Raw genomic sequence first — 23985 nt, 5'->3', positions numbered from 1 at the left:
TGGTGAATTTTTAAAGCAAAATTAGTTTGATGGTATCTGCTTTTTAAGGTTTCGTGTAAACACAAAACTATTAAAATCGGTTTACTGTTTGTCTGTCTGTCCGTCACACGCATTTTTCTCAGAGACGGTTATAGCGATTGACACCAAATTTGGTAGAAAGGTCTGAACTGTGAACGCTTTCGCATATAGTCAGTTACATCGTTTTTTTGATCATTTTTTAACGAACCCATTCTCAGAAATTACCCAACCGAAAAATGTTCAAATAAAATTATGTACTATAATTTTTAGTAATTGGCAGGAAAACCTTTCTTAAGTTCACCTTAGAATCACGAAATTTCGCAAAAAATGTAGGCTACATCATAGAGCATGATCATACCAAATTTGGTGAAAATCGTACTATTACTAATAAAGTTATAATAGGTCAAAGCTGTCACTTCAGTGCAAATTCAAGACTTTGAATGTCAATATCACTTGAAAGTAGATATATGCATATATTACGTGCTACAGACTAATGGGACAAATGCACAATCAAATCTCTATATAAAAGAAATACACAAAACCTTTCATACCTGAAGCGTCTAGCTTCCGGTTTCCCGACTTGTTAATGAGTACATTGGGGAATTACCAGAATATTATCGAGTGGTTTAGTTTTGTCCAAAGCCCAGATTTTCGTGAAAGAAAATTAGAATGCGATTCTTGCAAGGAACGTAAAAGAATAAATCTTCAATAATAAACGCAAAGTAGGATTGGCTGCGCTTCCTATGAACTTGCCGTTATGCTTGTCCTGTTATTGTTTTGATGTATGAATTTCTAATAGTGTCAGTTGGATTCCAACTGACCGACACCGTCCCATCAATTAGATTCACCACTTTGCGATCAGCAGTAGATTTAGGAGTTGTCGTCTGGATATGCGCAACAAGAGGAGCGCTGACATCGACTACGAAAGGGATCACAATCTGATGGTATCCGCCACTTTTTGTAGGGTTGGCGAGCTGTGACCCCCATATTCAACATCGACCGCTTGTATGGTGCAGCTTTTCCTCGACAGTGGTAGATCTCTTGCTGATTGACCGGTAGAGGACAACGATTTTATTAGTGTATACCGCGTTATGAAAAAAATGCATGTAGTGGCAAATCTTTCGATGCGGCTGTAAAGGACTTTAACGGTCGACCCTTCATCCGCGGCCACGATCAGTGAGTAGGTGGAATGAACACTTCACACAACGTATCAGATCCGGTGAAGTTTCGCCTTTTGTAGATAAAATGACAAGTCATCTTAACATGCGGATACGGACTGTTTCTTCAAGTAGAAGAGGCATCATCTCGGCCATCATTGCATTCAAATGGGATAAAGCCGCTAGGCTCAATGGTCTCCCTGCATTTATGGCTGCCCCTACAGTATCTTCAGATTTGCTATAATACTTACACTAGTCCGGGGGATCCGACACCCAGAGAAAAAGTTGATAGTTAAGATTCCAACGAAGGGTGGTTTTAGAGGTGATGGAGAGGTGTATCTGCGTGCTTAGCCACATCAACATCCTATGAATCATCTTGGAAGATTGCGCGGAGTTTATATTGTGGCGCGGCAGGATTCGCAGCATTCGAAATTTATTTCGAATGTTGCGAGTGCGAGCGAATAGATGGCGCGGATCTATCCACTTTGCGTAGCACGCCACGGGAGTGGAAGATCGGAGAAAAGTGTGCCATGAATTCAATAAATATGAAACGCCAGCGGACTACTGCATACCACCCGCAATCCAATGGAATGCTAGAACGTTGGCACCGGACGCTGAAAGCCGCCATTATGGCACGCGACGACCCGTCCTGGACTCAAGTCTTGCCTCTCGTCCTACTCGGCCTTCGAACAACCCGCCGAGAGGAGTTTGCTGCCAGCCCCGCGGAGCTGGTATACGGGGAGAACCCGAGACTCCCAAGCGATCCGGTCTTCGACAAGAGATCGGGACTCACGGAGTCGGGGTTGGTGCGTCTGCTGAGGGACAGTCTCCGACGCATCAAGGCGCCACCACCCACTCGACACTCGTCCATACCTGCCTGTTCGCCCAAGGAGCTGGACACTTGCACGCACGTGCTGATCAGGACGGATGCCGTCCGGAAGCCGCTGCAGCCTCCATATGAGGGCCCGTACCGCGTTCTCGAGCGGGGAGAACATTTCTTCCAGCTCGAGATCGGTGGTCACAAAAAGGCGGTCTCTTTGTCCAGGCTGAAACCCGCGTGCGCCCCGAAGCAACGTCGTGTCCGCTTTGTGGATTAACGGCGAACGAAGTTCGGGGATCAGTCGACGAAACCCCTAGGTTTCATCTGGGGGCGGAGTGATGTGGCGCGGCAGGATTCGCAGCATTCGAAATTTATTTCGAATGTTGCGAGTGCGAGCGAATAGATGGCGCGGATCTATCCACTTTGCGTAGCACGCCACGGGAGTGGAAGATCGGAGAAAAGTGTGCCATGAATTCAATAAATATTTAAAATAAAGAATGTTAAATACTTAAATATCTTCGGTTCACCTACTCTTCATTGATTTCGAGAAGGTTTTCGACAGTGTAAACAGAATATATCTGACGTGCTCTCCACAGGAGGGGCATTCCGAAGAAACTAATAGCTATTATCAGAGCGACATATGATGACGCAAAATGTTACGTGCTGCCTCGAGTTAAAATTTCAGAGGAATTAGAGGTGCAAACCAGAGTCTGTTAGGGTTGCATCTTGTCATAGATATTATTTCTATTTGATATCGGTAACGTTCTTCATTGTTGCCTTTCCCCAAATACCTTGGCTACGCTGATAAATCCGCTTGCGTTCTTTCATCGTGTCAAGGGCCTTTTTCAAATGGCTAAGGATTTGGAAAAAGAAGTAAGCAGAGTTGGATTGAAAATAAATGCCAACAAAACCAAGGTGGTCGGACGGATGAGTCATCGTACTCTTCCTATCTGCATTATTGGGCAGAGCATTGAAGGCGGCGATCAATTTTTATATTTAGGAAGGGTGGTTCTTGCCGATGGTGGCATCGAACTGAGTACCGCTAGACCGATTAGCAGCCTTGTCTAAAATCTGGAAATGTAGTTATCTCAGCTCCAAGAATAAGTTGAGACTGTTCTTTGCTAGTATTCTTTTTGTGTTGCTATATGGGAGTAGGCCTCTAAAGTGGCCCCAGAGTCACTCGAAAGCTTCAAGCCCGCTTGAACATCTGGCTGCGACCTGTAATCGGAATATACTGGCCTGATATGATGTGATTGGAAGGCGGAAGTGGCATGGAATGGTCATGTATTAAGGAGAGGTAACAATTGCATTGCTATCAAGTTTGTTGGACATCGCACTATCATCAATAAAGTTATAATAGGTCAAAGTTGTCGCTTCTATGGAAATTCAATATCAAGCGAAAGTGGATATTATCATAATATATGCATATATTACGTGCTAGGTATTAATGGGGCAAATGTCCACTCAGAAGAAATACACAAAACCTTATATTATATGAGAAAACAACACCATTTTTATCCAATATTTGCACAAGCCTCTTGGAAGATGCAAATTTTGGGCGAGTTATGTGAAAAATTTCATATTAATAAAGTTTTTGGCGCAAAATACTTTGCACGGCAGAATCGATGATTCGCATGAAGCATAGCGGTGGGTAGATATACGTTTGGCGCCAACATGATGAAGCGTTATCCCTGAAATGTACAAAACCATTAAGTCCGGTGACAAGGGCTTGATGGTTTGGGGGTGTATTTGTGCCAATGGAGTGGGCAAAGTAGTCATATTGGAAGGCAAAGTAAATTCTCAAGTTTGTCTTAATTTTATGTAGAATGTCATAATGTCAACAGCGCACCAATTCACAAGGCCAACATTCTTTCAAAATGCATATATGAGGAAAATATTAACATTTTGCAGTGGCTATTTTGAAGTCCTGATTTATCCCCCATCGAAAATGTATCGGTATACCTCAAAACAAAAATAAGTGAGAGAAGTCCTTAAAATTTGGCTGAGCTGAAGAATTTAATTTTGGATATTTGGTCCACTTTTCCCTCAGAAATGTACAGAAAGTACGTACTATCCATATCAAGTCGACTTGCAAAGATATTGCAAAATATAGGTGGTCATTGTGGATGAAAGTATTGTTTATTTATTTATGACTCATTAAATTTTTCTCTTTTTTTATTGCAATCCTTCCTAAAAAGAAGTTGTGTATTTTGAATTCAAGTTTGTTATTAATTTAGTTAGTGAAAGATTATTTTTCCAAAAACGATTGTCCCTTTTTTGTTTCTAATAAAATTTGAAAAATATGCGTTTGAATTAAACAAGTGGATTTATTTACTTATTTATGACAGCCGTTGTACGTTCCAAAAACATTTTCTCGTGAAGCCATTTAATAAATCAATTATTTTTATACATAGAAATACAAGCAGATCGGTAACATTTTTTTAAACAATTATATTTAGTATTTTTTTCAGCTTTTATTTTACTAAAGCTCTATTCTTATTTAACAACAGCTAGTGTGTCGAGCGCAGGGCGTGTCGGACGCCAAATTATTCTTTCATACATTTTCTATACGAGTATTCATACTTGTCAGCAGCTTACGTTCCGTATCTCTCACGGAGCGTATCAGACAGAGCATCGGTAGAAATTAAGAAGACTTTCTCTCGGCTTGAATTTGTGCGGCGGAAGAAAATTATTGCACATGCCGTTCCGTGCGTCCCAGTGGGACTTTGCGGAGGTATTTCGTGTTGGTATCAATGAAAAGGGATGAAAAATTAATCCATGAAAAATTGGTAATGGTCCTTATCCACAAATGAAACTACCGTGCTTTCTGCATAACATTGTAATAATTCGTTAATTTGTCACAACACTACTTTTGAGGCGAATTTATAATAAACAAGTCGGGGAAACCGGAAGCTGGGGGCTTCAGGTACGGAAGGTTTTGTATATTTCTTAGTACGTAGCACATAATATATGCATATATGAGAGTATTCACTTTCGGGTTATATTGACATTCATTGTTTTGAATTTTCAAAGAAGCAACAACTGACGTATTATAACTTTGGTAGTAATAGTGCGATTTCTATCAAACTTGGTAAGATTATGCTCTTATACTATAGCCTTCATCACTGCGTGGTGCTAGGATGAGCTTAAGGAGGGCTTTGCAACCAATTACTAAAAATTAGAATATTATACTATTATTAACTTTATTTGAACAGATATTGATTTGAAGGGAATTTCGGAGTCCAGGCACCATATAGTGGCAGCCTCCTGATTTTTTTCAGAATTTTCGATTGGGTAGATTCTGAGAATGGCTCCCTTGAACAAATGATCACTTTCAACCCCCCGCACTCCTCAGCTTTCTAACAAATGTCAAAACCAGCTTCGGAAAGTACTAAGCGAGACCTTTAATTTGATGCACCACATGACTATATTTGTTGCATGTATGGGGACCCTCCTTAAATTCGACGTAAAAGGATGTAACTCACTATATGTGTGAGCGTTCACAGTTCAGATCTTTCTACCAAATTTGGTGTCAATCGCTATAACCGTCTCCGAGAAAAATGCGTGTGACGGACAGACAGACAGAGAAGCAGTAAATCGATTTTAATAAGGCTTTGTTTTACACAAAACCTTAAAAATGAAGTTCACATTGCACTCTACGCATTGAACCATTTTATATTTGTATAAATTAAGGTTGAATTCTTGATACATTTTGAACAATTATGTCTGCCATGGTTTGTGTCCCTCGTTCCACAGTCACATCAATCGTGTAGAACAAGGACAAAATCAATTCCCAGAGATCGAACAGCTAGGTAAAACACTTCAAGACTACCCATATCATGAAGTCGGGAAACCGGAAGTTGAAGGTACTGTATCGATAATAGTCAACTTCATCCGCTTTAGACTATGAGTTCAATATTATTAGTAAGTGCGAAGAAGCTCGCCTAAAACATGTACAACAAAGGATTGGAGGAAAAGTAGCTTCTTTATATATTGGGCTTTAGTTTTAGGTATGCCGACAATTGGCAGGGTTGATAAACATGACATTTTTTTTTATTGTGACAGATTTTTTTTTTATTTAAAAAACATCATGATTTTTTCATATTTATTGTAAATTTGTCTTAATTAAACAATCAATGGTAGGCTTTTAACTCTAAGGAAATGCGTTTGCGCCAGTTGATACGTGGAATACTGGATAAAACTATCAATAAAATTGGACATCAGTGAGCATTTTAGGAATTACTCTCATGGACTGCCAATAAAATCCGAATTCTAAAATTGCGCATGACAACTTTTTTGTTCCACTTTGACTGCGTTGCATGGGATGTCGGTATCATACGGCAAAAAATACTGCGATTTCTCCAAAATCAGTTCACTTAAAATGCTCGCTGGGTTAATAGATGAATCAATTGGCAGCCTAGAAATCTTAACTGTAACATGTGTGTTAAGATTTAGACCTAGTATCAGCACAGTAGAAGAGCTCAAGCAACGGTTAAATCGGCAAATTGCGAAAGTTATACATGCTACCATCAACTGATTTCGGTGTATTGAGCATCCTCAGATAACAAAAACAATAGAAATGCGGTGAACGAATATAAGCCACCATTAGGATATGATTTGGGAAAGAGGAGAAGAAGAAATACTATTCTACTATGAAAGATCAGACAGTTAATTTGTCGATAGATAGGTTATCTAAAGTTCACGTGGTACCTGTCATTTGCTGCTATGTTATAACTGAAATTGGAGAGGTATAGTTATTGAAAAGCACCGACACATCTGGAAAACGTCATAGAGTTCATAGTCTAATAGAAATGTCAAGTGGTTTTTGGTGTCGAACTTTTTGCCAGACTTAGAATCCTGTGGTTGTTCTGATTATTTGAATGAAAAAAACAGTGGTATTGCGAGTCCGGCGTATGTACAGGGTGCGGCAGCTTCCTTTTTTCAAAACTCAATAAAAACTATTGTATGCATCGGAAAATATTTATTTATTTTTTATAATGTAGGTACATGTCTAAAGTTTTTATTTACATTGTTTTGAAGATCAAATCTGTTAGGTGACGTCCCCCATTCTCCATACATTGCGTAAACCGATTTCTGGCGTTTGTCATAACTCTTGTTAGCATAGCAGGTGTTATGTTGGCAATTTCTTCTTGGATGTTGGTCTTCAAATCTTGCAAGCTTCTTGGACGGTTCACATAAACACGGGATTTCAAAAAACTCCATAGAAAAAGCATAGCACCCTCGGGAACGACATCAAGAAGAAGTTCACACGCGTTCATCCGAGAATTGAAGTCACGTTCTGAAAGTTCCTGCACTATCGCCATCTTATAGGGATGAAAATGAAGATCATCACGAAGAATTCTTCTCACAGAACGATCGGATAGTCCAAGGGCAGATGCGTGTTTGCGCGCAGAACGCCGTGGCGATCGCAACATTGACGCTCTCACTGCTTCAATGTTCTCAGGTGATCTAACGGGCCGAGGGACTCCAGTTCTTCCTTTTGTCGCACTTGCAGTTTGTCTGAATGTAGTGACCCATGTAACAATTGATTTGCGGTCTGGGACGGGAGCCAACGGGGTTAAATTAAAGCGATTCCGAAATGCACGCTGTTGCAATAACCGAACATCCGCTTGAAAAGTAAACCTCAACGGCAAAGGCACGCTCCTCACTATTCCAACGCATGATGGCGACTGACCCGTGTCGGGACAAAACTTTACAGTATCCCCTCTTGAACGAGACCACTAGCGCTCCGCTATGACATCAACTGAGTGGCGCGCAATTTAAAAAAGGAAGTTATGCTGCCGAACCCTGTACATTGACCGAATTCATGCATGAACAAACAAACTGATTCTACTTTCAGTGCTGAAGAAGGAAAGGACTCAGTAGAATCAGTTTGTTTGTTCGGACATGGAAAAAACAGATTGTTTTTAATTATAGGCAACTCTAGTATATTTTACCGCATATGTGGCGCGGGCATTTTCTTATTTGTAGTGCGTGCCACACAGCAGCAATTAATCTTACGAAAGTGGACGTGTGCCTATTCCAAAGGGCGCAGCCTAACGTTTTTTGATCGGTTAGTTTAGTAATGACCATGCGGTGGGCAAGAGAAGAGCGTGCGTTCGCCGTGGCGACTTACTTTTCTAACAATTGTTCGATTATTGCAACTCAGCGTGCATTTAAAAAAAAAAATAAAATCGCGCCTGCAGATCCTGTTCCAAATCGAAAATCGATTGTTCGGTGCGTGGATACGTTTATGGATACTGGCAATGTGTGTAAAAAAAGCCAGGACCCTCAAAAACCACCAGGAGTCCAGAGAACGTCGAGAAGGTACGGAAGGCGTTTTTGAAATTGCCCAAGCGATCTGCACGCAAACATTCAGTTGCTCTGATCGCACAGTAAGGAATTCTTCATGGAGACCTAAAATTTCATCCATATAAACTGGCAGTGGTGCAAAAATTTAATACAGTCGATTTCGATTAACGAAAACTGACTTGCGAAGCCCTTGTGCATTGGGCATTGCGATGAGGCACATTTTCATCTGTTAATAAACAAAACATGTCATAGAGGAGTGGCACGAATCCCCGAAAACTTTACGAGTAGTCCCTTTATGCAGAACGTGTCTGTTTGGTGTGCCTTGTCAAGAGCTGTCATTATTGTCTGTTTTTTTTTTAATCCTGTGATTTTTTTACGGGCATATTTCAAATTTTTGCTGTATACTAATCGTTCAAACATCTTTGCTGAAGGCCAATATTCGTGCTGCTATTGCTGACTGGACAAAGTGGAACAAAACTTCCGATTTCGACTCTCAATGTACAGAACGGAGGTTATCTTCAGGATACCACTTTCACAAAATAATTACAAAAACTTTAAATGTATCTATATGTAAAAATAGAAAGATGAAAATGACATTTCCAATAATTATTGTTGTATGGTCTTTTCAAATAAGGAAGTTCTCGCGCCGCACTCAGCATCGATATTTCGGGAGTCAGTTGCTTACTTCCTCAGTGCTTACAATCTAGACCAAACAATTTCTGGCCTTCATTTTAATTTGACAAATTGATACCGGTTTATCTCCCTTTCTTATCACGTGTGCGCCTAGTCGAGCCTTGCGCTGGCGTAGCAGTACATCTGCCTTTTTATCTATATAAACTAGGGAAAATTATTGGAGTAATGCTATTTACTGATATAATGTTTGCAGCAGACCAACACGTCCTACGCACTGTATCATATTTTGTGACATTTACAAATAATAATAAAGATGAATTTTGCCACAGTTTTGTATTGGGGTGGCGAAATTGTGCTTGTTTGTATAGCATATACGACTGCGAAATTTCTAGGAGTAATCAATTTTTATTTATTTGCTATTCTTATTTTCAGTGGACCACCGATCAAGATATTACGAATGCTGTACACGAAATTGGCGTACCTGACTTTCAAGAAGTTAAATTCTTTGAAAATCGTTCAAATGGACAATCAAAAGGTTTCTGCGTTATATCATTGGGTTCCGAATCAAGTATGCGGTTATGTATGGAGCGCCTTTCTAAAAAAGAATTGCATGGTCAGGCGCCCGTTGTAACGTTGCCCACCAAACAAGCATTGAATCAATTTGAAAGTCAACAAAAAACTCGCCCCGTGCCACCACAACAAAATGGTCCACACGGTCCGCGTGGTCCAATTCCGAATATGGGCGGTATGCAACAGCACCCAGGAGCACCGCCACCAGGTCACCAACCACGCATGATGAACCCCAATATGCCACCTGGCCAATTCCGGCCGCAACACATGCCACAAAATATGCAAGGACCGCCAGGACCCAATGCGGGACCACCTCGGATGCAGGTATGCCAATTTTCATTTAGTCGTTGTGTTTTTCCGAATTCTTTTTCATTATATGCAAATTTTGTATCTATGCTTCAAATTCTATTGTCACGTGTTTCAATAACAAGTTAACGAAAAGGGTAGAAGAGTTGATTGTATTCATAGTAATTAAGATTTGGAATTAAAAAGAATCATTTTATAAGGTCTCCTCTGAAGGTAAGCAAAATTGAAAAATTTCACAATACTGAGAAGTTTGCTTTTGAATTTCCACACTGTAAATGCTTGCTATATTTAATCGGAAATCTGAAATATGTGCTAGTTTCGTATGAAATGTGTTTTAAGTTACCCCAAGTTTAAGGTCGGCCGGTCTACTTATCTTCAGATCTTGAATTCTCTAAAGCAATAAGGAAAAACGCTTGCTTGTATAAACTTAAACAGTAGCGGTAAGGTCCAATGAACATGTTTAATTTTCAAGTTGCTAAATCTGCTAATTTTAACAGGTTAGGGAATTCAATTGTATGTATCGTATATTAATACCACACAGCAATGTCGCTTCGAAAGCAGATGTAACAAGATTTTTTTAATCAATTGCACATTTCAATTCCTTGTTTATAATAATATCTCGGATAATTTGTATGTATTTAAATCTGACGAGAAATTGTCAAATTTGGATTTCTCCCCAGAAATTGTTGAAAATCTTACAAGTGTTGTTTTGTTCGATTTTGAAACGCTCTTGGAAACGAAATGGAAAGCAGTAACCTCACGTTTTTACTCAGAAAGTTTGGCAAATATTCGGGCAGTGATCTTAGTTTATGAAATATTCTAATTGGAACATTTAGTTAAATTGCACTACACGTCATTGCCACAAATCACGAACTATTGTTTTCTTATTTAGGATGAATTTGATCTTCTTATGGTAATCTTTTTTGCTAAATATTTATCACTGCCACAATTGAAATATGTAGATAAGTCTCAATAGAGCACATCTACAGACCTCAGTTTAGTTGTTACCTATAAATGTTGTAGGAAACTTTTTACATCTGTACATTGTTTATTGGGGAACCAGAGATAATTATCCGTCCTCTGTATTCAAGGAATATGTTGTATTATAATTTTTCTTTTCAAAAATTTAATTCATTCATTAAAAGAAGATATACAAATGTAAAATCTACCCTCCTTAAGTTTGGCGTCAAAGGTTAAGAGTATTCTATTGCCATTGGATTTTCATTTGATTTGGGCTTATTTGTACAGCGCATTGAAGCAGAGTTGTGAGTTTAGAATTCGAACTCAAAAAAGTATCGGCAAAGATCTAAGAGCGTCCAGGGCACTAGTAATAATATGAACTAATGGATTGCCGGTTTCAGTCGTTTTGCACTAGTGTTATCTCTAATTACTACAGAATTCTGAAAGGGTGTGACGATGATGATATTTTTACTTTTTCATCCATCACACTTCAATTGGATGGGAGTATAATTTCCACTGCCTTCCAAAAAGTGGTTTTTTGTTATTATTCGGGAGCGTATTGGTATTATCTATTTCAATAGCTGTTCTTCATCTGTTTGCCAAGCGGTGGATTACAGGGGTGAAGCCTGATGTTCTTAATGGCCCTACTTGCTGGCCAGAATTAGATTATCTGTACGAGTAGGAGGTAATTCCCATCTCTTATTGACGGTGCGGGCGTGACAGCACGACGTTTAGCCTGTTTGTGCCTTATCGTAATTGCAGACGATCTGGTTTTTCTTGTGCGGCTGTTCTTCCGGACTATAGCTTGAAGAGTGTGAGTCAGAAGTAAATTCCGTTTGGACTAAACTTCTATGTCGGATCAATTGAGTGACAAGACGCTAGATACAAAGCTTTGGTAAGAATGTACCAGCGATATTCAATCCGGCTGTTGCAACAAGTTAATATATGGTATGGTATAGCGTAAATAACGTTAAGAAGTGATTATCATGAATGATGGTCAATTTTAGCACACATTGTGTGTCATTGTCGTTCACCCCTTCTCCACGGCGTCAGTTTGCTGAGGAGAAGAACCTGCGCTTCTATGATTTAACTAAATTTGATCAACTTCATGCAAAAGCCATCAAAATAAGTGGATGTGGCTTTAGCATAGATTTGTATAAAAAATTAGTTTGGGTTTATCGAAAAGTGATAAACAATCGAATCACGACCCATCATTTTCGAGGATTTGTGGAAAACAAGGATTTATTCCATTAGCTGACATGCTCGATCGAAACGTGCGAACAGCGAGAATTTGCCATATTCGACCCGAATAGACTGGCCCATATAGATATGGTCTTTGTTTGTAGGTTAATGCATCAAATCGCATTTCACTCATTGTTCATCAATCACTTTTTACACATTGTAACGTTCAACAAAAATTGGTGTAGGCACATTTTCTTCATTTAATACTTTCCACCCATTGAACCATTTCCCTCTTCCCAAAACTATCGCTTCAATTTCTTGTTTCGTTTTGTTTGTCATGCATTTTCGATTATCATTTTTCACAAAATATCAACGAGTTGCTTGAAAAATCCTTGAACTCATTAGGTTGGTTCAAGGATTTTTTAAGCAACTGTTGATATTCATCATATTTGACAGTTTTTTTCGACAAGGTGCGTGCTAGCCACACATTTTTAGCCTTGGATTTATACTCTTTGGCAGGATTGCCAGCTTTTGAATATTTGTAACGCGCGCTGCCTGTATATTTGTGCCCACTTTGTTTCCAATAATTACATGTGTCTTTCTTGCTTTGAGACGTTATCAGTGCTTTTACGGGTGGTGAGTGGTAAAGAGCTTCCTCGTTTCAGTTTTTCTTGTCTTTTATTCACGATTTCCTTATTGTGTTCTCTTAACATAATTTCGATAGTTTTCAAGTGGAAAAATAACTATTTTAGGAGACTGTAAAGCTTAAATTTTAACTAATGAAACACAAAACATCCTAACATGATTTCAATTTTATTGTTTCATCTATATCCCCGGCTGAACTTCCGTCTTTGTTTTATAAGCGTAATTTGCTCTTTTTAAGCGTAAACTGGCCGAATGAAAGGGTTTCAAGTCAAACTTGATCTACAGACACATTCACCATCTATTATCCAACTAATTTTAATTACATATTTTGAGTATGAAATAACTGTAATGAAATTAATTGGAAATAGGAGGATCAGACGATCAACCTAAGTGGCCGACAACGACCTAGAGGGCAGAACTATCCCAAAAACCTAAAAAAAAATTGACGAAATTGACCCTGAAGGTCCGCCCGCAAAGATTGAAGCTCTATCAAAGTGCTCGGTCGACACGTTCTTGCACGCCTCTGTGCTATCCAGGCTCGGGAAAGGGGGGGGGGGGGTCCTTTGAGCACTTTGATCCCTCATGCTTCATTACTATAAAATTAACGTGTCTATTCCGATGCATGGGTCCGCACCAAATTTCAAAATAGACAATGCAAAGAATTCGCGACGGCCTAACGAATAATGACCGGAACGCGAGCTAAAATTGAAAAATAAAAACGGCACGACCGTGCGGGTGGAGCCGTAAGTCTCCGGACCCGACTGCCGCAATCAAGGGGGGAACCAAACCCGACTAATGCCTCTTCTGCCTCAGATCGTGAATGAGGCGCGACTCCTGAGGTTCCCACCCTTCCTTGACATCCTCAGGCCATTTCGTTTTTTTAGAGGATGTCCCTGTAAAAGGTAATGCGGGAACAAGGAAGAAGAGAGAGAGGAAGTCCTCAAACCATTCAAACTTTAGTGGAAATTATTCATTTTGTATTCATCCTAAATTCCAAGTATTTATATATAAAATAAAATAGGCAAAAATTTAAAATTAAAAAAAAAATAATAAGATATGCTATATTTCAATTAAACCAAAAATAGAAAATATATGCAGAAAAGAAAAAGAATAATAAAAGAATACAACAAAAAAATGCAATGAAAACTCTCTACGTTAATTGTTAACGCGACGGGCTCGCGCTAGTTCTTAGACAGTTAGGCACTGCAAGAAAATGGACTTGGTGACAACTAACTAGAGTCACATCAATATCCACGGCAAATTCCTTCACAGTTGGTGGAAACACCTCACGAGCACTCAAGAAATCGCACTAACTCCCACTGCGCGCAGCTTCCGTCTCCAACTCTGCTTTCCTCGTATTTTTTTATAAACACATAGAGACACTTTAAATTTTGCTCGAGACGTTCAATTTGTGCACGCAAACCTTCCGAAACTTTCTAAAATTTGCCCAAAGTCTGATTTTGTTGCAAAATTCATTAATGCTGATGTTACAGCCTCGTAGCAATTTGATACGCGACACACAATTGTCACAGAAATATTCTCTCGTCGAATTCACCAACGATAAGGAAATTTAAGGGCCGCCAATCCCAACGTTCTTCTCCGTGCGCCGACTTTTCTTTTACCTTTCCTATTTTTTTTTCGAAAAGGCATGGAAACGTCTTGTTGCGAATTTAAGTCGTCCGCTGTCGCACAAACAATCCTTCTACTAATTTGTCTCCAACTATCCAAATATCCGACTCCCAAAATTTTTCATGAGATGAACGTGTCGTGGCTTAAAAAAATTTCTTCCCGCGACCACCTCCACGACGGCACTCTTCACTTGACTCTTAGTTCAGCGGTACTTTCCTCGGTACCGAACAGGGTTTTCCAGAGAACAGCTCTGCAGCCGCTACTTGCCTTGAAGTCTCTGGAGGGCATGTTGCAGCAACATGCGCGTACGCCTACGGATGCGATAAATCATTCCCCTCTGTCAAGATCAATTAGCCCGAATGCATTCAATAATGTGCAATCGGCGGCGAACATTATGGTGAGTGGACAATTTGAAATGTATTCTTTGGGTAAATTAATTCAGAAAAAGAAGAATGAGATTCCGTTCCCGTCGCGAAGTCGCGGTCACTACAAACTGATAAATACAGTGGTCATGTTTTGTCTCAATTACAGCTTTTGTAAGTTTATTTCCATCATTTCATCATTTAACGGATTTTTTTTTATTTTTCGGCATAATTTCCTTTTAGCTATACACATTTTCACTTTTTTTAAGTCGTCCAAAAAGTGAGGTTTTGGAGTGCTATAAAATAGGCATCTATTTTAGAGACGCATTTCTCGTTCGTCGCTAACCGTTGCCAGTTTGGAATAAAAAAAAAAGTTACTGGAAACCAATTTGTGTGAATACGGTGGATGTTTCATTTTTTTTATTTCATATTTCGTTTTCCATATAATCCGTATCCACTTGCCTAAAAACCAAACCTTTCTAATGCCATGATCGCCATCTTTCGGGTTCTCTAAGGATTTATTGAACGCCCCTCGTAGAAATGACCAAAGCCATTATTTAATAAAAACGGGATTCTATTGCTCCGTCCTAATTTCTTCTCTATTAATTTTCTTGACATTGAGGTATAATTTTGACTTGACGGAAAACTTAATTCATTATAATTTTACGAACAAAAGGGCAGTTTATACTAATAGAAAAAGTACCAATACAAAAGTTAATTATGCATGTATCTTTTACTGTTTCAACATATCCCAAGTCAAGACCAGTTTCATTCTTTGTTAGTGATTTATAAGACAGTCACGAAGGCATCTTCTCCTTAATCTTTCTAAGATTCTAAATAGGATATTGGTGGATCACAGGGAAGGCATGATTGATAATGTTGGTTCTGTTGTAAGGACAAGCTCAAAAATTTTCCGAAATTATTGTAAGATTTTCCAGCTATAGAAAATGATTTTAATGAAAGATACTTTCACCTTTTAGTTAAGTTTGTACATGTTCATGCCGCTCATGAGGTCTTGATTATCATTTCCATTGCCTTTGCCGTTCTGAGATTTTGAACATTCATTTTGGGCATTGGCTTCGTTAATTTTCATCAAAATCATGGAGATTTTATGTCTATAATCTTTTCAAATATAAGTTGTTAAATACATTGTGATATGGGAAGTTAGGCTATTCGGTTTGTTAAATGTAAAGCTCCTTCGGTACAAATTAGTTTAATACATTTCCGTTAAAACATCCATCGTTCAAAGAATTTTTCAATACGCAACCAAGGGTTGTAATGATAACATTTCATATTTTTTCTACAAAATATACGAAGTCTCTACACGTTTTTGAGATGAGTATCTGCGGGTATGTGTAACTTTAAAGTCTTTAACAGACAAGGACTATTTGATTCAATGTGAATTTAAGATGCATCTACCTCCTTTATTGTATAACTTTTACGAAATATAATCTAGTTGATAGTTCAAGGTTTATTTTGTGATATTTTTGTTTAGAAAGGAAGTGTAGGCAACAAAGTATAATCCAATTATACTAGTTTGGTAAATGTAATTCTCATTCGGTACTCTAACATAAAGCAAGAATTTTGTAAAGTTGTTTCTTCCCCTACGACTAGATAATTTCGATGAAATTGCCCAAATACCGATAGAGATGGTTTTTATATTTGTCAGTTGTCATTATATTAATGACTACGATAAATTAGTTTCATTCTATTCACGACATTTGTGATCTAAACTAGTTTGTTTAATTTCCAATTAAGTTATATAATATTTTGTCTAAGATGAACTTGCATTAAAGCTTCTAAAGCAAAAATATTTCCCATTAAAAATAAGTATACATATTTTATACAGAATAAACACTGTTACTGTAAGAAACGAGTATTCTAAAAATAAAATGAATAAATTGAATTTTCGTTCAAATATTTTATTTGTGGCTGTCGAAGTAAGGACTTTCGTCTTTGTTGTGCTTGGCGCTTGTATAGATTCCAAAGAGCCACCTTACACGGTCAGTTTCTCATAAGTCAGAATGCAAAATTATGGCGAACTGACTGGCGATAACTGATGGGCTAATGAACCTGATCGATAAATATTAAAATTTTTAAGTGACAGGCTGATTGTATTGTAAGCCGAATCATAGTTTCCGAATGGGTTGGATATTAATTTGTATGCAGCATATTCTCCTTTTTAAGGTTCTGTGGAAAACAAAACTTAATTAAAATCGATTCACCGTTTGTCACGCATACTTTTTTAGGAAACCCTATTGACATGAAATTTTGTAGAAAGGTTGGGAATGTAAACCATGCGGTGAATTGCATGGTCCCTATACACGTAAAAGGGGGAGCAATTTTTTTCGCCAAATATACCCTTGTGGAGTGTCAAATGATAGGACTCGATTAGCACTTTTCAAAGCAGATGGAACTTTTGACATTGGTTGAAAAGAGGAGTGCAGAGGTCCAAACAATCTGGGGAAAAAATATGGTAGGTTTCAACGTACACTACGAACCTACGGATAGATGGAACCGTTGTGTAACCAAATATTGTTACATAAAAATTCACAAAACTGTTCATGCCTGAACGGCCGAGCTTTTCGACTTATTTCTACTAAAGACGTACATCAGTTTCTCATCAGGCAGACTGTTGGAAAATTGACCCTGTTAGAGCAACCTTACTCGCTTCAACGACACCCATGCGGCACACTTGGTAATGTGCTTCAATTACCTCCACAGTTTTGCGGAAAGCTTACACTCTGCGTCCAGTATTTCAGGCCACGTAATTTTTGATCGACCCGCACGTCTGATTAATAAAGGGAATTTAATTCGTACTTTCAAGTAATGCTCGTTTTGGTCTACGTATTGCATTGAAAAATTTAACTAGCGTCTCAATAGTAATTGTGAGTGGGTGTAGTTGAGTTGATTGCAGATTGCAGATATGAATTAAGATGAACTTGCCATTGTTGACAATTTCTGGTGCTACGCCGTAGCTCCCCTCCCATGACTTCCAGAGGGGCTTCCTGTCCTGCATCACGTAGTCATAAAGCGACACACCCGTCGATCTTCCTCACGTAGTGATTTCACTACATATCGTAGTCAGCAATCGAAGTGTCGCTCCTCTTCAGTGTGTGTTTTGTCTACTGCTACTTACGCCTCCTAATCAACAAATCTACGGATTTAGCACTGTTAGTGCATCCAGTGACATCGAGTTCAGCCCCATCGGTCGACGCCCTCGATGTTTCGAGCAATAATGCAAATATGAAGAGTGTGGTGATTCGTCGTTTTATTATTGTTTATCCTCAATTTAACAATCCTGGTCGCCTCCAAATTTAGAACCATTTGGTCAAAGTCCAAATTTATGTTGAAAAATTTATTATTTCCCAGTTTGCACAATCTTAGCAGACTAAGTTCGCTAAATTCAATAGCATTCACAATCTTTTTCAATTGCTAAGACATTGAAGTCATTGAGAATTGGTTGATTTTGAGGGAAACCCGTAAATCTAATAAAATCGATGTGTGATCAATAAAGTCAGGTTTTTATATCATAGCAAGTTATTTAGATAACCGATAGCCCAACAATCCAATTTGAAGCATGCTAGAGCATCCTACTTTCACCATTGTTTTTAGCTCTGTAAGTCATAAACTGAATTCTTCCCATTGATGTCCCTTGACACTATGTTTCCAAATCAAAATACAAATAATCACTATGGGTTAGGTTCATCAGATTTTTTAGAAAAAATTAAAATAATTTTCTTATATTCAAAATAATCAAACTTGATCTAAACATTATTCAAAATAATCAAGTTGATCTAAATATTATTAAATTTGTTCATCGACTTTCTTTGATTGTTCGCCTAGAATCCGCACTCTAACAGAAAAGAATTAGTAAGGACATATGGAGTTTGCCAAAATATAAAATTGTTAAGTTTGATAAAATATAAAATTGTTCCTGTTGGTCAATCCTAGACTAGATAGTCATTGTGCTACTATTCGCTTCAAAAATAGCTTGATTTCGTTCCGTTCCAACAACGATTTCCTTATGAAAATCTGGTTCCTTAAATTCTTCTACTTGTCTGTGAGACATTCAAAGTTTGGTTTTATAAATAGTCTGAAATCCTTTAGCGACGTTTTGATCGCTTACGATTCGATCTTTCCAGTGATAGACCAGTGGTAGCCCATGGACCTGCGCCGCTTCCTTTCTTTTATTGGAATAAATTTTGAATGAGTGTGTCATTGCGATGCAATATGTAGGTGTAGTCTAATGGTTTTCGTCTTATCAACTGTCATAGAATTCCGTTGGATTAGGTTGAAGTAACATTCTGAACTACCAACGCGGTAGATTTTTCAGGTTTATTGATAAGCATACCGGCGCGCTTCACGCAAGCACTAGTTCGTAAAAGGTATCCTTCTGCCAGTCTGCAGGAGCGTGAAAGTTAATGGGGCTTATATTGCAAAATTTACCCCGCAAACGTTTCTCCAGTAAACTGGTCCCTCTTGAAATGCTTTGATGTCGGTCTCATACAGGGAAAGCGCGATCCATGACAAATGCACAAATTGTTTGTCCATTTTCGTTGCCGGGTCCATTGTTGTAAAATCAATCTAGTCTGAGGCTCCTTTTGAGGTTGCCCTAACATGTAGTTTTCCCTGCAGGGTGGTCAGCCCGATCCAACGCCAATTTACAGATAGTAGAATTTGCCTCGTTTTTAGGCGCAGGAGAATAGACTTCATCCTTATCCATCTGCAATTTGTCATTAAGAAAGAACTCACAGAGGTGGAGACAGGGTTTGGTAGTTGGGCCCTTGGTTGGTTCAGCGGGCGTCTCCCAGGTTTTCTGCTCCACATTTTCACCCTGAGATCTGAGCTACGCTTTGACCACTTGCTTTACAATGCAGAATTACTACTTAAACGTTTCATAAGGTATATTTTACAAATAAGAGCTTTGAATATTTTTAATCAATCAGAAGAAATTTAGTATTTTAAGATAATGAATTTTCTTGCGATGGTAGTAGAGTAATTTTTCTAAGGCAGGTATAATTGTTAAAAACATGTTCAGTGTACAGATCTTTAGTTTTGCAAAAAATATATCAACCTTATCGGAGTACAAATTTTCTTTGAGATATCTTCACATCGGACTGTATCAAATTGTTTTATATAATTTCCCATTGGAAGATGGCAGAATCTTGTTTAGAAATGTTACAAAGTGATTGTTTTGTTGTAATTTCAGTTATATAAAGGGTTTGCAATTGAATGGAAAATTCAGATTTCAGAACTGTAAAATTAAGATGCTAATCTAAGTAGAGGGTGATCAAAGGAAACAAATAAATATTTTCGGATGAAACAAAACATAGAATTAAATACATAACAGCAACCATGCTATTAGATTAAATTCGTTGAAGTATTAGATATTTTTAAGGACTCAGTATCAAGTACATATATAAAAAATAAAAGATCAAGAAGAATATTTTTTAAAAGAAACTCCTTCGATATTATTACTGCTTCTTTAGCCCCCACCAATGCATCAGGGAGGCGGAGGACCAATGGGACCGCAACAGCCCCCACAAGGGCCACCGAGATACCAAAACCAAGGCCAATGGAATGGTCCACCGAGACCCAATGGTCCCCCAAGGCCAGGTCCACCAAATGGACCACCAATGCAGCACAGGCCACAAATGGTAAAAAAATCAGATTTTATAGAAACATATGGTTATCTTATTCTGTAACATATAAATAAACCTATATCAAATTACTGTAACTTAGATTAGAGATATTAGTAATAGTTGAAAATACTTTTTACGCATTAACACATTTTCTTATTGAATAACAGGCGGTTTGGTTTGATTTGTCGTATTGTAGATTATTTATTTGCATTTTTTATTATGTATGTATGTTTTTCGAACCATTTTCAAAGCAAAGATTTTTTGTGTTTTGAAAATAGTGAGGAATATATCATAGTGGATTTCTAATAAATATGTTAACAATTCGATGCTGTATACTAATTCAAATGGCATTTATTTGTTTTGCAATTTATCCAAGAGAATTTATTTAAAGAATTATAAAAAAAAGCAGTTAATCTTAAATATTCAAAATGAATTCATCTTCAGTTTTCAAAACCACTATCATATCACAACTGGTAGTTCAGATCATTGGTTAATTTACTTTTTAATTCAGGCATTTACCACTGAAACCAACATAAAGAAAAGTTGATATATTTCACTCACTGTATGAAAGCATGAAATCACTGGAAATTTGCGATTTAAATTCAAGTAAAGTAACTATTTTTTATTACATAGAATGTTTAGCAAGCATCGATGTATGTTTCCAAAGTATACGCGGTTTTTGAAAGCGAAATCATGTTAGGTGAAAGAAAATCAAACTCATAATGGAAGAGAAATTGAATGTTGTGAAAAGTATTGTAGATTTTTAATGCCGAATATATTGTACATTTTCAGTTAAGTGCAAAATAAGAACTTGTAGTGGTTTCCTAACAGTGCGAAATTGTATCGCCAGCCAGTCGAAGGAACACTAGAAAAAATGTGCCCATATAAGCTATGATAGTTGTCAAAAGCCATTGGGAAGCGTAAATATTGAGAATAAAACTGTTAGTTACATCACTTCAATTATCCGCAACGCTAGAAATGAAGTCATATTCGAAATTCCTACCAACCTGAAAAATGTATACCAAAGCTTTGTATATATGTCAACTGGCAAGAATGAGTTTCAGACATCAAATTTTAAGCAATGAATGTTTAATTTATTGATATTGCAGTTTTGTAACTGAAAATGCACCAGAGTTATTATCAATTCATTTTTACCATATGTAGGATTCATGCATGCATGATGAAAACTAAAAAAATGTCATTTCCTTTTTCCAGTTTCAGGGACCACCAGGTCCAGGCGGCATGCCACCTAGAGGTCCACGACCAGATTGGAGTCGTCCGCCTATGCATGGTGGAGCATTTCCACAAGGTCCACCTGGTCCACAAGGCCCACCTCATATGCAAGGACCACCACGTGGTCCACCGCCACCACAAATGGGTGGGCCAGGAGGCCCTCCAATGGGCCCAGGTGGTCCAGCTCCTCATGTAAATCCAGCATTCTTTAATCAACCTGGTGGTCCACCCCAACATAGTGGTGGCCCACCTATCGGACCACCGCATGGACCACAGGGCCCTCAACAAGGCATGAATATTTCACAGCATGGACCACCACCACCGCACTTTAATCAACAAGGTGCTCCACGAGGTCCATGGACTGGACCACCAACAAAACCACCTGGCTCATTTTCAGAACAGCCTATTGCTCCGGCCTTGACTGAGGTAGAATTTGAAGAGATTATGAGTCGAAATAGAACAGTAAGCAGCTCGGCAATTGCAAGGTAAGTGATGATAATGTATCTGATATATGCATAACCTATGTTTGAATGTTTCGTTACACGACCATTTCATTTATGCAGTTAGTAAGTCATAGTATAAATGAATGAACTCATTCCGTGACACTATTCACTTTAATGTGGTATTGACATTTGATGTTGCCTTAACCGGAAGTAAATTCACGTAGACAATAAGAGAGGGTTATAATAATAAGATTCTCTTCAAAATTCGTAATATCATGTCTTTATTCTGCTTCACGTTTCTATAAAATGTAGTGTATGTAATTTAAAGCAGGTTTTTCGGTAAGATTTGAAAATATAGTAATTAGTATTTTTAATTTAATTTGAATAGACTAGTATGAAGTGTATATTGAGACCATCTTGGTTTCTTTTAAATTTTTGGGTTGTATAGCATCCAAAAATGATTCCTTGTAACCAATGTCAAATGTGACACCTGCTTTCATCATTATCATTATTAACGGTGCAACAACCGGTATCTGGTCTAGATCTGTCTTAATAAGGAACTCCACACATCCCGGTTTTGCGCCGAGGTCCACTAATTCGATAACGCTAAAAGCTGTCTGGCCATCGTTTCATCTCAGGCAGTCTGCCTCGTCTTCTTTTTTTTTTAACATAGATATTGCCCTTATAGACTTTCCGGGCTGGATCATTCTCATCCATAGGGATTAAGTGACCCGCTCACCGTAACCTATTGAGCCGGATTTTATCCACAACTGGACGGTATGGTATCGCTCATAGATTTCGTCGTTATGTAGACTACGGAATCGTCCATCCTCATATAGGGGGCCAAAATTCTTCGGAGGAATTCTTCTCTCGAAACGCGACCAAGAGTTCGCAATTTTTCTTGCTAACAATCCAAGTTTCCGAGCAATACATGAGGACTGACAAGATCATTGTCTTGTACAGTAAGAGCTTTGACCCTATGGTGAGACGTTTTGAGCGGAACAGTTTTTGTAAGCTCTGTTGGCTGACAACAACCGTGCGCGGATTTCATCATCGTAGCTTTTATCGGTTGTGATTTTCGATCCTAGGAAGGAAAAATTATCAACGGTCTCAAAGTTGTAGTCTCCTATCTTTATGCTTTCCGTTTGACCAGTGCGGTTTGATGTTGTTGGTTGGTTGGTTTTCGGCGCTGACGTTGCCATCATATATTTTTTCTTATCTCTGTTTGTAAAGTAATAATCTAGGCTTTCCGTACGATACCCCACGGCTATATTCGACGAAAAAGAATTAGCACCTACCCCGATTTAAACTCCATACAAAATAAGGCCTTGATTTGTATGTATGGAATTTTATAGTCTGCAGTTAATTTTTATGAATGATAAAAGTAAAGTTGCGGTTCAAATCTCACTGGTGGCCGTGGGATTTGAATCGTTATTTAATGTCGGATACCAGTCGACTCAGCTGTACTTGAGTCAAATCAGGATAATTATCGGGCGAGCGCAATGCTAAGCACATTGCGTCCTATAGGGTACTATAATCCTATAGTGTACCGTTATGGTCTTGAATGAAGTGCTCTAACACACTTCAAGGCCCCGATCCAATTGGATTGTTGCGCCGACGATTATTATTAAAAGTAAGTTTAGTTCCTTTTATTGCTAAGAATATGAGAAACACAATTTGTCATACGAATTGCATATTATAGAAGTGGTAATAAGCGGTAAACAAACTTTCCTTGAATCATGTGCATAGGACTATTAATCAAAGTCAGAAAAGGGGTACCACTAGTATATTATCCGGATTGAGAAATCAGAATACTAAAGATTTAGCTTGTTTTGGAATTCTATATTTATTCCGTTGAAGGGGTGCTCGGAAGCCGTACAAGTCAGATTTGTAAATGTCGTTGATAAGGGGAAGAGTGTAAGTGCGATGTTGAAAACCGCTTCAACTTATGGAAGCACGCTGTCTCTTGAACTAAAAGAAATTGCGCCAAATTTAGTGAGATTCTTCACAAATTTTTCCCAATATTTTATTTACAAAATTAATCTTTAACAGACCGTATAACAAAAAAAA

The 23985-nt window shown here is 38.2% G+C and overlaps 1 protein-coding gene across 4 annotated transcripts in view; it reads left to right on the top strand.

The window, feature by feature from the left end:
• Positions 1–23985, top strand: part of LOC119650238 (cleavage and polyadenylation specificity factor subunit 6) — a 30491-nt gene that overhangs the window by 1160 nt on the left and 5346 nt on the right. For 2 of the 4 annotated variants that reach the window (XM_038052818.1, XM_038052819.1), the window contains exons 3-5: positions 9373–9834; positions 20087–20254; positions 21455–21957. In XM_038052818.1, coding sequence (XP_037908746.1) covers positions 9373–9834; positions 20087–20254; positions 21455–21957 — 1133 coding nt within the window. The remainder of the gene's footprint in view (positions 1–9372; positions 9835–20086; positions 20255–21454; positions 21958–23985) is intronic. The other 2 variants (XM_038052820.1, XM_038052821.1) reach the window with 1 other exon arrangement.

The sequence above is a fragment of the Hermetia illucens genome, chromosome 2 (genome assembly GCF_905115235.1).
Source record: "Hermetia illucens chromosome 2, iHerIll2.2.curated.20191125, whole genome shotgun sequence".
Classification (NCBI taxonomy): Eukaryota; Metazoa; Arthropoda; class Insecta; order Diptera; family Stratiomyidae; genus Hermetia; species Hermetia illucens.
Note: the sequence above shows the minus strand (reverse complement) of the source record. Positions and strands in the feature narration are given on the sequence as shown.